The sequence below is a fragment of the Hetaerina americana genome, unplaced genomic scaffold (assembly GCF_022747635.1).
Source record: "Hetaerina americana unplaced genomic scaffold, ioHetAmer1.1.p SCAF_7, whole genome shotgun sequence".
Classification (NCBI taxonomy): Eukaryota; Metazoa; Arthropoda; class Insecta; order Odonata; family Calopterygidae; genus Hetaerina; species Hetaerina americana.
Genome location: NW_027287316.1, coordinates 80627618 through 80643226, shown reverse-complemented (window position 1 = coordinate 80643226; position 15609 = coordinate 80627618). Strand labels below are relative to the sequence as shown.

General features: G+C 41.6%; 1 protein-coding gene across 1 annotated transcript in view; it reads right to left on the bottom strand.

Moving 5' to 3' along the window:
* Positions 1 to 1004: 1004 nt before the first annotated feature.
* Positions 1005 to 15609, bottom strand: part of LOC139696885 (uncharacterized) — a 48081-nt gene continuing 33476 nt past the window's right edge. The window contains exons 10-12 of the mRNA XM_071595766.1: positions 7697 to 7842; positions 5398 to 5527; positions 1005 to 1433 (exon numbers count right to left, since the gene is read on the bottom strand). Of these exons, the coding sequence (XP_071451867.1) occupies positions 1005 to 1433; positions 5398 to 5527; positions 7697 to 7842 (705 nt within the window). The remainder of the gene's footprint in view (positions 1434 to 5397; positions 5528 to 7696; positions 7843 to 15609) is intronic.

The window sequence follows — 15609 nt, the reverse complement described above, 5'->3', positions numbered from 1 at the left end:
GACCGCAATGCAACAAAAAATCCCGCAAAATTTCAGAGCCTCTTTCGAATTTGGTCACCATGGCATTACTTCCTCAATGGCATGCTGTTATGCCGATAGAATATGAGGAAAATGAAAAGTCGAGCCATTATTGATTTTATAAGTGACCTCCCTCTTTAACTTTTCAGTTGACAATCAAAAGAAGGTCCGCAAACGCACACACTACCAAACAGACACACACGTGAAATGGAAAGCAGACGAGTCAGACCTTTCCTGCTATCGTTATTACCGTTTACTCCTCCCGCCACTAGGCGGGGTTCTGAGTGATGTCAACCGATCAAGCGACCGTTTGTCAACACTTAGTAGAAGGCTCGCCTACAATGAAGACCCATTCAAATTTTGTGGTTTGCCCTCCCGACGGTCCCATTCTGTCCAGTGTCACTTCACAGTTGCCATTAAAAAAAGGAACAGATAAAAAATTTCATTTCTTAATCAAACAATTGCTGATTGGAACATTTTACCTACAAAACTATTCGAGCCATTTCCCAACAGGGTAAATACTTTTGAGAAAAGATGTAAACAATTTACTTAGTAATTTGATTGATGTGTTGCGTAACATTTTCTGTTACAGCTTAGTTCTGATTTTTTTCTTGCAGATTGGGAAACTGATGTTGATGAGATGCGAATTTTCTTCTTTTTGTGTGAGAGATTGGTGTTTGGATCCCGTCAAGTCGCGTAGCGGATAAAGCGTATTTTTTCCGACTGATTTTATTTATTATCTCTTATCATATTAATTGGATTTGTGATGTCATCTTATTTTTCCAAGGCAAGTTTGATTTTAATACTTGGGACATGTGTGCCACCTGACATTGTCAATTGGCACATTTGAGTTTTAATAGTAATAACAGTCATATCAATCGGTTGGCGGCTAGGGTCACTTTCCAGCGCTGCTGCCATCAACGGCGGCGCTTAACTCTCCTCGGGAGTGACCTCTCCGGGGTGTAGCGGGGAGTGGTTCGGCTCTCTCAGGCCTTGTATCCTGGATTCCCCCGTTCGTAGCCCCCGGGTCCCTCCACGCCTCCGCCAACCGCCACCCTACCCGCCGCCTCCTCGATGGTGGGCAGATCGGCCCCGTCCCCTCCCGGGGGCAGCAGAGACATCCTGGCCCCCGGCCAACCGGCTGGCTCCTGCCTCGCCGCTGGCGGCCCCCGCAGCGTCCTCCTTCGTGACCCCGCGAGGTGCAGCGAACGGGAGATGCGGGTGAGGGGGCCTCCGGGGGCCCTGGGGCCCTGCGGAGTGCCCCTCTCCCTTTGCGGGGGGCCCGTGAGCAGGGACTGGCGGAGGTCCTCGCTCGAAGGGGCGGGCGTGGGGGCGGCCCGTCGTGGCAAGGATCCGCCGCCGCGGTGGGGCAACGACGGCCGTCCACGGCCTCCGAGCCCCAGGTGCTCCGTGACCTGTGAGGAGGAGATGAGAGGGGCGGTTTGCCGCGAGTGGAGGGAGACCGGCCGCTGAAGTGTCTCTGTCCGCGCTCGTGACGGGGTTGAAACGCGGATTTCAAGCATCAATGTCAAGGAGGTTGAGGGTAGTCTAGTGGAGAGAGCGCTGGGATACTGAGCGGGGGTTCAAGGTTCGATTTCACTCATCTGGGTATTGCCAGATTCACTCCATACGGCTCATACTTCGATTTTGTGATTTTTAGGCACCAGTGCTTTCCTTGGAAGCCCAAATGTGGAATAGGGAAAGGAATGGCCCATCCTTATTAGGCATAAAATGTGAACATTTCAAAGTGTAAAAATCATTCGCTTTAACCGGGATTCGAACCCGGATCCCTCAATTCCCAAACGAGTACTTAAGCCGCTTAAGGTACCTATACGAGCTCTAACACTCCTAAATGTTGGTTACGCTGAAGGAACATGGTGCTATGATGACATACCGTACATATAATGCCAAAGATATCCGTAGTCGGGCGTACTGCAGCATATTCCACGAGGTTCAAGCCAACGTTTTAAACACCGGGGCCTTGACCTTATTTGACAAATTTAAAAGGAACTGTTGGAGATGCCGCCACGGTAACTACTAAAAGAGTCATTTGCTTATTCGCATTACGTACAATGCTATGCAAAATTTAATAGCTTAACTGATTCAAGAACTCGCCCGTACTCGGTTCGGGGGATCCGGGTCCGAATCCCGGTCAAGGTGATTGATTGTTACACTTTGAACATGTTGTATTCTGAATTGCATTAGCGCATGACTCCGCGAAAATTTCTCTCGCGGAATCTCCCGCGGTTTCTTTGAATCATTCATTTTTTATTTGAGCCAGCATAAAAAACAGCGGCAACGCGGTTTGGGTATCATTGAGTGAATATTCTGAACTGGCGTCAAGAAAAGTGTCTTAAATGTAACTAGAGACAAAATATAGTGTTGACTATTCATTCTGGACCCTCATCCAGTAAGGCCAACTTCCTTTGTGTACTTTAATTTGCCACTTCCGCTTTGAAATATTTCCCTTAGGATAAAAATGGTGATTTTCCTTGTAAGCCTGATGAATTAGAACAATACGGTGATTCTTGAGGAGTGTCTTTTCGTTCGGATTACATGGGCATCATTTTTTATCAACCACTTACCTTTGCATCATTTAATGAAGAAGCAAACGGGTATTTGAATTTCATAAAATAGCACATGGCTAAAAAGATTGTCCCGGCCATTCGTTTATTGTTGATAAAGGGTCACCAGTGGGAGGAAAGAACTGAGTCATTCCGTAATTTATCTTTTTGTTTGTTTTCTCGTTCCTCATACGAGGAATTAGGAAATTCACTCAATTGTGTGAATTTTGGAGGATCCGTGAAAGCTGTCCGAAAATTCACGGCCCTTGATATTTTGTCGAGAGGGTGGAAACAGCATCGCGCGGGGACCAACCAAGCATTTTCCCTTTGCCTGTCGGCAAATTGTTAGCGCCGTATGCAAATGTATGCAACTTTAGAGACATGTCAGTTGTGCGGGTTGGTAGGTTGATATACCTTCCGCTCGGACGGGGCTCGCATTGTGAAGCGGGCAAAGTAAAGGCGAGAACCCTTTCAAAGAGAGGTTCATTAGAATTGGTTTTTCCTATATTAATGGTGTACCATATGAACAAATTCCAGTAGGATTATTTTCAATAGTTATGTTTATTGTGCCGAAGAGTGAACAATTCCATAGCCCCTCAGGGGGTATTCTTCAGCCTTATTCATGGCATTTTTTTTGCAACGAAACGATTGGAAATATGTTGTACCATTTTCATAGCTCTCCCGCACTTCTACGAGGAAACACGTGCTATCTGTTGACGTATTTGTTTCCAACCTCCTGTGCATTGTCGAATATCTATAATAATATACACCGGTCAGTCTATAATAAGGTATTTTCAGTTAACAGTGGGCCGTGTTTTAAAAGCTAAAGCGGTGAAACAGGTACGTCATTTACCACTTTCATTGATATTTATAAGACTCCCGTATTGATATCTTCATAAATGAAGTTCATCGAGAATTAAAAATGTAAAATGTTCAGATATAGTCGCCATGCAGAGCGATGAATCCTTCGAAAGGAACTCCTCATCTTCCCGTGACATCAGCTTCAACTGCCAACGTATCTGCATCCTTTTCAATCTTGCCATTCTGGTGTGATCAGTCGAGTCGGAATCATTCGCACATAAATAAACGTCTTCTTTTTCCAATTTTTCAGTTAAAAATTTGTCGGTCACACTGGTTGTTAAAGTCACAGTACTTCTCATATCAATTTAAACGTTATTTGACGATCAACTCTCACAATGTAAACAGCAGTGTTTACATTTGCTTCTTTAAGAGCAGTGCTTGCTTCGGTTGAAATTATACTATTCCTTTTTCAAACGTTTCAATCTTCTTTCTGTGACTCGCCATAATAATGCTCCTCTTAACTTACCTCAGGTGTCAATCCAACCTGACAGGGGAAGGCGAAGTTTCAATGCAGTGTCACGTGTTACTTGTACCGTTGCCGCGGGCGCACGTAACACGTCTCAAATAGACTCTGCTACCGCTAACACGATATCGAAGCCAAATCAATAAAACATGTATCCACGTATACATTACACATTTAAATAATGATATAAGATAAATTACATTTTTGCCCATTTAATAAATAACGTAATAAACCAGTTCTCTCCACTTTTGTCCAAAAAAAACAAGCGTAGCCATCTTGTGTTTAGTAATTTATTGGGAGTAGCGAGTGAGTTTTATGAAGGGGTTACCTTGCATTATTAGTAGGGATTAAATGACTACTTGAATTCAAAAAGCAAACCAGATGAGAGTTTAAAAATTTGAAAGAAAGACGACACAGGCAACAAACAGGAAAACAACAAAACGATGTGAGAGGTTTAAAATGTGAAAATAGCCAACTTAATTTCGAAGTTTTATAAAAATGGGGATTTGATGATGAGGACCTATGATGCGAGATTCGATAACCCCGCAAAAAAATGGCTAGTGAACATTTCGAACAGGAACGTGGTTTTGTATGGATTGGAAAGTTGATCATAGAGGCTAGATGGAAGGCGTGGATTAAAGATTTTTGAGACCTGGTCATTGAGAAGAATTAGAAACTTTGAATAAACGGAGAGGAAAAGAAACGAAGAATAGGGAGAAGAATGTGTTTGGGAGAAATGTGAAGGGAGTGGCTGGGTGATTGGCTTCGGGCTTAGTGGCAATGGTAGGTGAGGGACCGTGATGTATAGAGCGGAAAGTACTGAGTAAGTGAGGTGGAGTGAGGAAAAGAGATTTAATATGTGGGACAACATGGCCGGGAGGCAAACAATAAGTGGAGTTGAAGAACAAAATGTATGTAGACTTGTTTGGGTATTTAGTGTCAATTTGGGCGTGGCTTAGAAGGGTAGTAGTGCTTGTTCTTCGTGCCCCTTAAAATCTACCTCATCTGCTCGATTACTTTTAATTGTAATTGAAATTAAAATTTGCTGGCATTTGTTTATGAAAGGCATTACCTTATGAAAGGAAAATAAATTAGATTAGACCGGAAACATTGGGGAAAGCAAAAATAGTCTCTGTTCCAAATAAGCAAGTGGAGACGGTTTTTTTGTTAAGTAATTACTTTTTTAGATTCTCTTTTCTTCCCGTCAAAGGTAAAATTTTGTGCTACCGAAGTTAATAGTTTTTTAAACGATTGCATCCGCGAGAAACGCCTTCATCGGCGGGGAACTCAAGGGATATGGAAGTTGAATTTCGTGGATGATTGCCCCCACTGAAGGGGACACACGGTTTCTCGCCGCAAAATAGCGTGTGAGGGGGTCAGATTGGTGATGACCATTGGGGCGCGACCCCTGGCGGACGGAGGCATTTCTCCCGGAATGGCCAGCGTGTTCGGCGAATGCGGAAGAGGTCACTCAAGCGGCACCCCACTCACCTCCGGCGTCGACTGCTGGTAGTAGCTGACTCTCCGCACCTTCTGGAAGGTTTGGTCCTTAACTGCTTCCCTGACTGCCTCATCTAGTCGCTCCTCCAGCATCTCCCTGCTCATGGACCCGAGGGGACCCCTGCAGGAGGGAAAGAGACAGACAGACAGAGGTGGAGCAAGAGAAGTATACCTACTTATCTTAATTTGGTCTTGCATACAAGCTACTAGCCGGAGGTATTGATACATCAGCAATAATTTTAATTAGTAACATTAGTATTCGGTATTATTTTAGGGTAGGTAAAATTGCTATTCGTGATTTTCCCTACCCTAGTAGGCAAAAATTTAGTGAGAGAAAAAATAAGGTATATTCCTCGAATCTTGGTCTGTTCGGCGGTTATATCCAGTGATTTCTCGTAGTTTTCCTGCCTAGTATGGCAGTGCTGGACTACAAATAAACCGACCCTCTGTTCCACCATAATACCTAAATAATCTTTCAGTAGTACAGCAGCAGCTGGTGTTTTTCTTTCAATCTTAGTGAGTCCAGTGTCCCCATACTCCACGTTTTAACGAAGAGTTTGACGCTATCTGATATGAGTAATGTGGAACTTGTTTTTCATACGGGTTTTCACTCATTGGACGATAACTAAGTTTTCCTCAACCCACTCTCCCCCTGCTCAAAGCAAAGACAATGGTACAGACGCCTATAGGCAAGAGATTTTGGGCAGAGCGGCTAATCATGGACATACACGGATGTCAGGTAATCCACTATAATACCATCTATTGCTAAAATATATTCCAAGTATCTTCGCGACCGAGCCATTGAGAGATCTCGAAGCCTTTCTTACATATTTCGAATACTTTCGAAGCATATGCCCTACAAATGGGAAGGGTTTTCAACACATCGTTGCCATACTTCCCACAGAATTCAACAGCTCAGAGTAGCACGTGTTTTCGGAAAGTTTCAACACATATGGCAACACATTGCACGTAAATCCTAAGTTGCCAATACCGAGGTCAGTCAGCAAAACTGAGTTCTGTATAAGTTAAGCCTCCCCCCCTTTACACTCCTCTTATTGGTTCTTCCTAAAGTCAAGTGTCTGGAAAACTTCTCAATACCCGTTCATGCCCAAAGACAAGTGAAACAAGGTACAGTACGAAAGAGAGTTGTTCCTATTGATGGGTATATTAATGCTACTCCCCCGTAAATAGGATTTGTACGAAAAGTATCCGACCTGCGTTTTAAATTATTTTTTTAATGTCAGAGTGTTATACATTACGAATTATCTTTAAGAGTTCAGACGATCAACGAAGAATATTACGTTAAAGTTCTGAAAAGATTGCGTGATGCCGTGAGAAGAAAACGACCGCGTCGCTGGTCAAGCGGTGACCACGATAATGCACCAGGGCATTCATCGAACCTATTGCAGCAATATTTGGCAAGAAACAAGATTGTACAGCTTCGCCAGCCTCCGTACAGTCCCGACAGAGCTCCCTGCAACTTTTGTACGTTCTAAAAATTGAAAATGGCGCTCGAAGGAAAGCGGTTCGACGACATTGAGACGATTCAGAGCAATGCGACGCGCGAGCTGAAGGTCATTCCAAAATCTGCGTTCGAGGACTGCTTTAAGATGTGGAAGCACCGCCGGGAGCGTGTGTTTCAATCAAATAAGGACTACTTCGAAGGATACCTTAGCCCTGATGTTGAAGAATAGCACCGATACGGAGATATGAACCCAGGTTGGATAGCTTTTGGCTCCTCGTATGCATAATTCCTTCGACAAAATTGTTAATGTACCAATATGAAGTATTCATTGAAAAGTTCTATTTATTTTCAAATGTAAAAGGCTAACGACCATATTTGCCACATTTTATTGTTCATTTTCAAACAGGAACATCATTGTTCAATGGTTTATGACATAAGATTTTTTCGCCTATCATTCGAATAGAATATGGTTAGTTAAATAATTCAGAGTGTGTAGGTGATCGGGTGAGGCTGAAATAGAACTGTTCTCTTCAGCAGAAAGCAGGGAGGGAGTTTCCTGTCAAAATAAGTATTCTCACATGTGAGACGGCATCAATGATTAGCCTCGACAACGCGGTAGTCTCTTTTCTGATCCCACCAGGGCTCATTCCCCCAGGGAAAGACCCCCGGCTTCCCTGGATGACATCCCTCTAAAACATCCCCTATGATTCCTCCCTCCTCCTAAGGCGCCATCTTGACCAGGAAGCCATCGGCAACAATGAGGTGACGCGAGTCAATTAGCCAACTGCCGCGGAATGTCGCTCGTGGATGGTTTAGTTCACTCACCGGCCGCGATGGGCTCTGTCCGCCGGGAATGGCGCCTCGTCTGAGAGCATGATGGACCTGTTGTACTCCCGCGTTACTTTGATATCGTGCTCCCAGAAGCGGCGCATGTCGGGGCTGGACGTGTATGGTGCTGCCACCTCCTTTATCTGGGAAAAGCAAAAAGAAGGAGAAGAAGGTAGCGATCCATTTCAGTGGCGGAGGAAACAAGAGGCATCCAGAGACGACACATAATTGGGCGCATAACCCCCTTGGGCTCTCCTTGCAAGTTGTCGTCCCCTTGTCTCTCAGAGACATTCATTCTGCTCTCAGAGAAGCATTCCCGATGCCCGTGAAGCTTTTTTCAAAAAATAAAATGCGTGCCCCCCACTTTTTTATGCAAAGTTAAGCTGCATCGTAACTTCCGGGAGCCAGAAAGTAAAACTTGCTGCGATTCCGAAATAAAGGGTCAGTGAGGTACTAAAGGAAAATTATCGATAGGCGCGCGCCCATTTCTCAAGGCAAACTTATATCTCATTTGTTACTTTTTGTAATAATCTCATTCAGAGTCTTACGTTGGCAGTTGATATTTTGCGACATTTTTCACGTTTTTTATTGAAGCTCATGCACGAAGGCAGTCCAGAAAGTAACTTACGTTTCGGCCTAGTGTGGAGGTGGCTAGGGTTAGAGCCACCATCTTGGTGTCTAAACGTCCCTATGCTCAGTCTACGCATCCTGCTGTGGTAGTGTGCAGACAGTGATTGTTTTAATTATGCTCACATTGCAAACTGTTGAAATGTGCACTGCAATAAAATATCCCGCGATTTGTTAAGTGCGATCTTTGATTGGGTTTTTACTGGCAAAAAAGCTAATACAAGCCAATTGAAACTCATGGACAACTTTGTGAGGTGTGTACGGAGACGGAATAGTAATGAGTGAAGGCGGTGGAGTGAAGTAGTGGTGCATTTTCAGTTTAATAATGGCCACATTTATTTTAAAAGAAATGGGGGGCCGGAGTGGACCAGTGGTAGCGTGTTCGACTCTCATGAGGGTCGCCGGTTCGAGACCATTGCACGGAGAATATTTTTCTGGATATTCTGCGGGAGAATATTATTACTTTTACGCGCAGCACAAAATGACCCTACTACTGAGAGGAAGCAGCTCTCAGTAAAAGGCAATGATGGCGCAGATCAAGGAGATCGGCCCGGCATCAACTGCCACAGCTTCGGGCGAGAGTGAAGTTCACGGAATCGGCCGAAGTACTGCGATGCGGAAGGCAACGGGAAACCACCGCATTAAACTCCCGAGGAGATGCAGCCCTGCACCATGGAGGGCTGCTGTACACCAATTCTAGGATTGTAATACTAAAAAAAAAATGGCCACAGCATCCATGTTCACGACGAGTACCGTATTGGGCGAGCTAGCCTTGCGACACTTGAACTGATGGCGAAAATCAGCCAAAAAATTCATAAAAGAATACATGATTAACGATTTTAAAAATCTTTCAAGGTAAACGTGACTTGCAACGTGAAGAATTGCATTGATTGAATGAATTGCTGGTGTTTTTTTATATATTTGAGTGAAAATGTTACATAGTTTTAGAACGCAGAATGTATATGATAAACTTTGTCTTGTCAAAAGGTTCATATTTTATTTTGAAATGAAAGTTACTTTCTGGACAGCTGCCGCTGACAACTCGCGGAATTCTCTGTTGAAGCGTACATTTTGAAAGTTCGCAGAGCGAGCAAAGTGGAGGAACCACAGCCTAACCGCACTACTACAGCGGGATGCGTAGACTGAGCATAGAAACGTTTAGACACCAAGATGATGACACTAGCTCTACCCACCGACAAACTAGGCCGAAACGTAAGTTACTTTCTCGACAGCCCACGTATGTTTTCTCTTACATTTCCAAGTTAAATTTTGGATAAATTGTAAAATGGCATTTAGCGATAAGGGTTAGCCTCCATAATAACTTTCCTCTTTCTCTTTGGAGAGAAGTCAGTGCTTTCGATTGTTTTAGTGATAAACCGTAGAGCTATCAAAGGACTATAGCATGAGGCATGGGAAGAGAGATAACTTCTCATGCCTCAGAGTTAGGGGGACCCGATGCAGTATTTTAAATTTACTATAAACTTATACTCCCAAGGATTTTGCTCACATTTAATACTTCGATAAAATCCAAGAAACTGCGGGAAATATGGCGAAGCTGGCGGGCGCACGTATGGGAGAAAAATTGAAGGAGTAATTAATGGAAAATAGGAGATTTTACCCAAAATAAAATTTAATTCGACCGGTTTCAATGTAAGTACATCATCATCAAGTGTTTAACGGGTCGCATTAAATTTTATTTTGTGGAAAATTGCCTATTTTTAATTAATCATAATATTCCACCATATCACGCCTGTAAGGTATTTTTTTAATTACAGAAGTAAGTCAATTCGCCTCAAATGCCGGAAATGATACCTTAATCCTTACATCCACTCCATTTCCTGATTAATGCTTTCCGGCTGAAAGGTAGTCTAGTTTTCCGGCGTAAGATATTCTGTCGATTTAATTCCTTAGTATGTCACCATGTCAACTTTCCATGAATCCAGACTCGAATACCGGTCCATACGAATGATTTCTTCCTCCGCGAAATTTCTCGCATTTGTGCTCGCGAAAAGTTTTTCCGGGCTTTTCAACATATTATTACACATATTATTACAACATATATATACATGTTATACCCCACGTGTTTTTAATGTTTGTGAAGGGGAGAACGTATCATGTCCGGGTGAACTAGTCATCACACCTTCAAAGAGTAATATTGTTATTCCTAAGTATATGAAAATCTGTGACCGCGAAGTCATGGACAAAGTAAAAAAGCTTAAAGTCAATAAATCGATTGGCCCTGACAGCATCTCTGGAGACGCACTCAAATTAGGGTCAGAGGCAATGATACCGTATCTGCGCACCATTTTTAACATCACGTTAAATAATCATCAAATCCCCGATGATTGGAGGAAGGCTTATGTAATACCAATTTTTAAGGGTGGGACCAATAGCAGTGTAGAGAACTATCGCCCCATTAGCCTAACGTCTGTAACCTGTAAACTAATGGAGAAGAAGGTCGCAAAATATCTACGTGACCACTGGAAGGATAAGGACTGGCTATTTAAATACCAACATGGCTTTCGCAAAGGGTACTCATGCGAAACCCAACTACTTGGACTCTGCCAGGAAATATCAGACTGCTTAGACAAAGGTAAAGAAATAGATGCAGTTATACTCGACTTCTCAAAAGCCTTCGACAGGGTTCCCCATGACAGATTGTTAGAAAAAATTGGAAAACTAAATATTGATAAAAGAGTACTACTATGGACGAAGGCCTTCCTACAAGATAGAACCCAGCAGGTTCGTGCAGGACACAAAATTTCAGAAGAAACCCGCGTCACATCCGGAGTACCTCAGGGTAGCGTGCTTGGTCCTCCTCTGTTTCTTTGTTACGTGAATGACCTTGCTGAATGTGTCAATTCCAAAATACGATTGTTCGCTGATGACTGTATACTCTATAGGGAAATCAGCAGCAGCAGTGATCGCGACGTTCTGCAGGGTGACATAGATAACGTGGCTAATTGGATCAAAATCAACAAAATGGAGATAAACATTGCAAAAACTATCCACATCTCATTCTCCAAAAGGAAGGCAGGTGAGGGAAGGGTATATAAAATAATGGGAGAAACGATTATAACAAAAAATAATTGTAAATATCTAGGGGTACACCTAAGTAAAGACTTAGGGTGGGGACTTCACACAGATTATGTGGTAGGCAAGGCCTTTAAATCGCTTCACTGGGTCATGCGGAGCCTCAAAGGAAGCACTAAATCAACTAAAGAATTGGCCTACAAAACAATTGTAAGGCCTATTGTCGAATATGCGACCACAGTATGGGATCCCTTTGAAATAGGGCATGTGAAAAAATTAGAAGCAGTGCAAAGGAAGGCTGCCAGGTACGTTTTAGGGCGACATAGGCAGACTGACAGTGTAAGCGACATGCTAGGCTCACTAGGATGGGGGTCACTAAAGAACAGACGGAAGCTGAATAGACTGTGTGCCATTTTTAAAATATTGAAAGCTGACGGAGGCTGGAAAGAACTGAACGAGAGTGTAAATAAGCCATGTTATCTCGGCAGGAATGATCACCCGCTTAAAATCAAATACATGCCCCAAAGGACAAACACCGCCAAGTTTTCGTTCCTAAATATGGGAATCAAAGAGTGGAACCTGATGAACTCTTTAAGCCCTTACCCAAAAGCATTAAATCATTTAGGCGTGAATGTAAAAGGTATACATGATGGGATTGTTCAATGCAATACGGCAGAAGGTGTATGGCTGTATCACAATATATTGTTTTTTCTTATTTTTTTTTATTTTGTAAGTCTACTATATGACTAAATGACACTATGATATGTTTTAAGACTGACTACTGCATAGTTAATAGCTCTTGTTATATCATGTCATTGCCACCCGGCTTATCGCCTAACAGCAATGTATCCTAAATAAATAAATAAATTATCTAAACTGTCGATGACCCAAGAACATGTTTTCACTCATCAGCAGGAGAGAGCATGGTCAATTATATATGCTGAATTCAGAGTTAATTATTATGGGGAACGTCTGAAATAAAAGTATATCTTCTAAAACTCGAATTTACCGAAGATTAGGCGAGACGATTGTCATCTATTCACCTGTAATTATTACACCTCTTGCCTTAACCCGTTTGTGTGTATCATTCGCTATTCCGTAAAAGAGGGAAAATTTTAGGAACCTACTCGTATTCTAATTAAAGTTTCCGAAGTGCTGAATTCAAAATTTCACTTTCCTAAGAATTCCAACTCTTGTGGTGATTTTACTATACGATTAATTACGGATTGGCGCTAACGATATCAAGTGGAGTCACTATGAGCCCCCGAGGCTCTTAATTTTGCCTGAGCTCCGTAAAATTTGGGTTTCGAGAAAATCATATCCCATCCAGAGTAGCATTCACTTAAAACAAGAAACGTAGATAAGGATTCCATGTACATCGATGTAATTATTTTAAGATCAGAAATTTCGAAATTTTATTCATTATGAGTCAATTGGATATGCGTCAAATTCGAATGTAAAAGTCATGATTTTTTCAAGTTTTGCCACTAATTCTTTTGTTTATTCTGAAAGATGTTCTTTTACTTGAGTAAGTGAACTAGTAAAGAGTAAACTCAAATACTCAAGTAAGTAAATAAGTAGTAAACTCCTAATGCCTTAGGTATCAACCAGAAAGAGAGAATTAGTTGGATAGAAATATCGTTAACAGAACATTGTCCAATTATACTTATTAGAATATTTTATAGCAGTATCCTTGAAACTCCTTACATTAACTCTAGACAATAATTGTTGAGTTCCAGTAAAGATAAACCATATAAAAAGTATTTTAAATAATCCTATTAGCACTCACTACAGTATACTATATGTATATCCACCGTGCTCCCTTTCCATCTCTCTCTCTCTCTCTCTCCCTCACCAGTCTCCCCACTACAGGCAAACAGAAGAAATCAGAGGAAAAACAGGACTTTAAAGCGGTGGAGGTGGTTCAAAAACAAATGACATCTACGTCTCATTGTTATCGTTGAGCGCTCTGCAGTTCCTCTCCGCGCCAATTCCCTTAATTGCGATCATTGTAGGCCGCCGCATTCCGCGCCTCATTTGTCTGCGCGGTGTCGCTCTCACAATGAACGTCGGTCGCGACCCTTTCTTAGGGTGAGGGGGTAGCGGCGAGGGCACCAGCACAAGAAGCCTCTGCTCACCTTCCTACCCGCGAAGCACCTATCGAAATTAACGTCATGGTTCAATTTATCTTATTTCGCCTATTTTTTTTGAGGAATCGACGCATTTAGTAGTGTCGGTTGCTTTTTTTAAGCCTCAGCATTCCAGCGAAATAGATCATTATTTGCCAATTGATTTATGTAACCGTGGGCGCCGTGCGGTTAAGTTATTCCTCTGTCCCGGATATGACGTATCCAATTAAGTGAGCGCGAGTTCACTACCTCACCCGAAATAATATTAACATTTAAAAAACGCTGCAATTTTCTCGAGCGACATAGTATTCTCCAATCGACCCAATTATAATACCTTTAAGAAATGAATCCGGGTAGGTCACAAAATAATTCGTCAATTAAAAATTTTATACTTTCAATCTTGACCACGTTGTAAATAACACAGTTTTAAGGAGTGACATGGTGAATATCCTTCGTAATGAAAGAAGACACCTGGATTTTCACATAAAATAGTTTTATTTATGACCTAACATCTTCAGGTGTAGATGAAGATAAAATGCCGCAACGAACCTTAGTCGTAAATAAAACATTTTTATGTGGAAAGTGTCCTCTTTCATCTTGACCACATTATATTTTATATATCACCTGACTAGTGATTTCAGGCTGACCAGCCGTTTTTTAATGGTTCTTGATGACAAAACTACATTGTAGATATCTTTATGAATGTTTCAATCACACGTCGAGTGAACATGCGTTTCGTGTGGGATTTACAGGAATTAATAATGCCCAAATGAGGCAATCTGACTGCCGGCAAATTTTTTTCATGATCATGTCTTATGGATTGAGTCTTATTAATATCGATTGACCCTAAATTCAGACCACTCATGGATATTTTCAGTTGATCAAAAATGTGTAAATAGCATTGATTCTTCATACGATCAAACATTAAACTAATAATTTTTACACAATAATGATTTCCTTACGTTCGATTTCTTACCAATTAATCTATGAATCTTGTCATTCTGATATAATCTATTTTACACATTCATTTTCTTCGTGTTAAGTTGAATTTCTCATTCAATTCCACAGTCTTCATCTGTACAAAAGATTGAAATTTGAAATATTTGTGGACCAAGTACACAAGTGAATCTTATGCAAATATAAGAATAATCTTTGTTTTGTCGAATAGTCTTATGCCATGTTTTTTCCTTATCAATCCACAACCGACTGCCGTCTATATAAGGTCGCATACTTTATAGAAGGCCGTAAGTCTGGCCATAAGAAGACAATGCTGCTCTTATTCGATGGAATAGCGCTTATTTTCTCCTGCATTAGGGAGTTATATGAATAGAACATTTGCTAAGAGATTAGCTCCAAAACTCATTTCTCGAGTCCTCGTATGACTAAACGATTTAAAAACAATTTTTAAGAAATGAAAACAGAAATACAAGGTGTGGTCAGAAAATAACGGGAATTTTTAAATTTCGCGTGTTTGGAGAGTCCGATTGTCAAATTTTTTATTATATTTGTATAAATACCCCTAAAATATGATAAAATTTTCTATGGCAGCCGTTAAGGTAAGATGTGTATTTATGAGCTCGGCGATTTTTGTTTGTCAAAAAAATGGATCAAAGAATTTGTATTAAATTTTCCGTAAAAAAATAAATTAAAGTGTAACAAAGTGTGTGAAAAGTTAACAATGGCCTATTGTGAGTCTGCTGTGAGTAAAACAAGAGATTACGAGTGGTATAAGCGTTTTCCACAAGATGGCCGCGAAGACGTTGAAGATGACGGAACGCCCCAGCACATCTAACAACCGATGAAAACGTGAAAGAAAAATGAAAGAAAGGGCTATGAATGATCGCCGAATCGCAATCATAGAAGTCGCTGATGATGTTGGTACGTATGTCGATTGGCTCATGCCGTGAAATATTTTCGAATGTTTTGGTTATGAAACGCGTGACAGCAAAATTTCTTCCAAAATTATTGAATTTTGAACAAAACAGCGGCGAATGGATGTTGCTCAGGATAAGTCACTAAATGAAATCAACGACGATGCAGAATCACTGAAATGTGTTATAACAGACGACGAAACATGTGTTCACGGATGACATCGAAACTAAGGCTTGATAAAAATTCTTT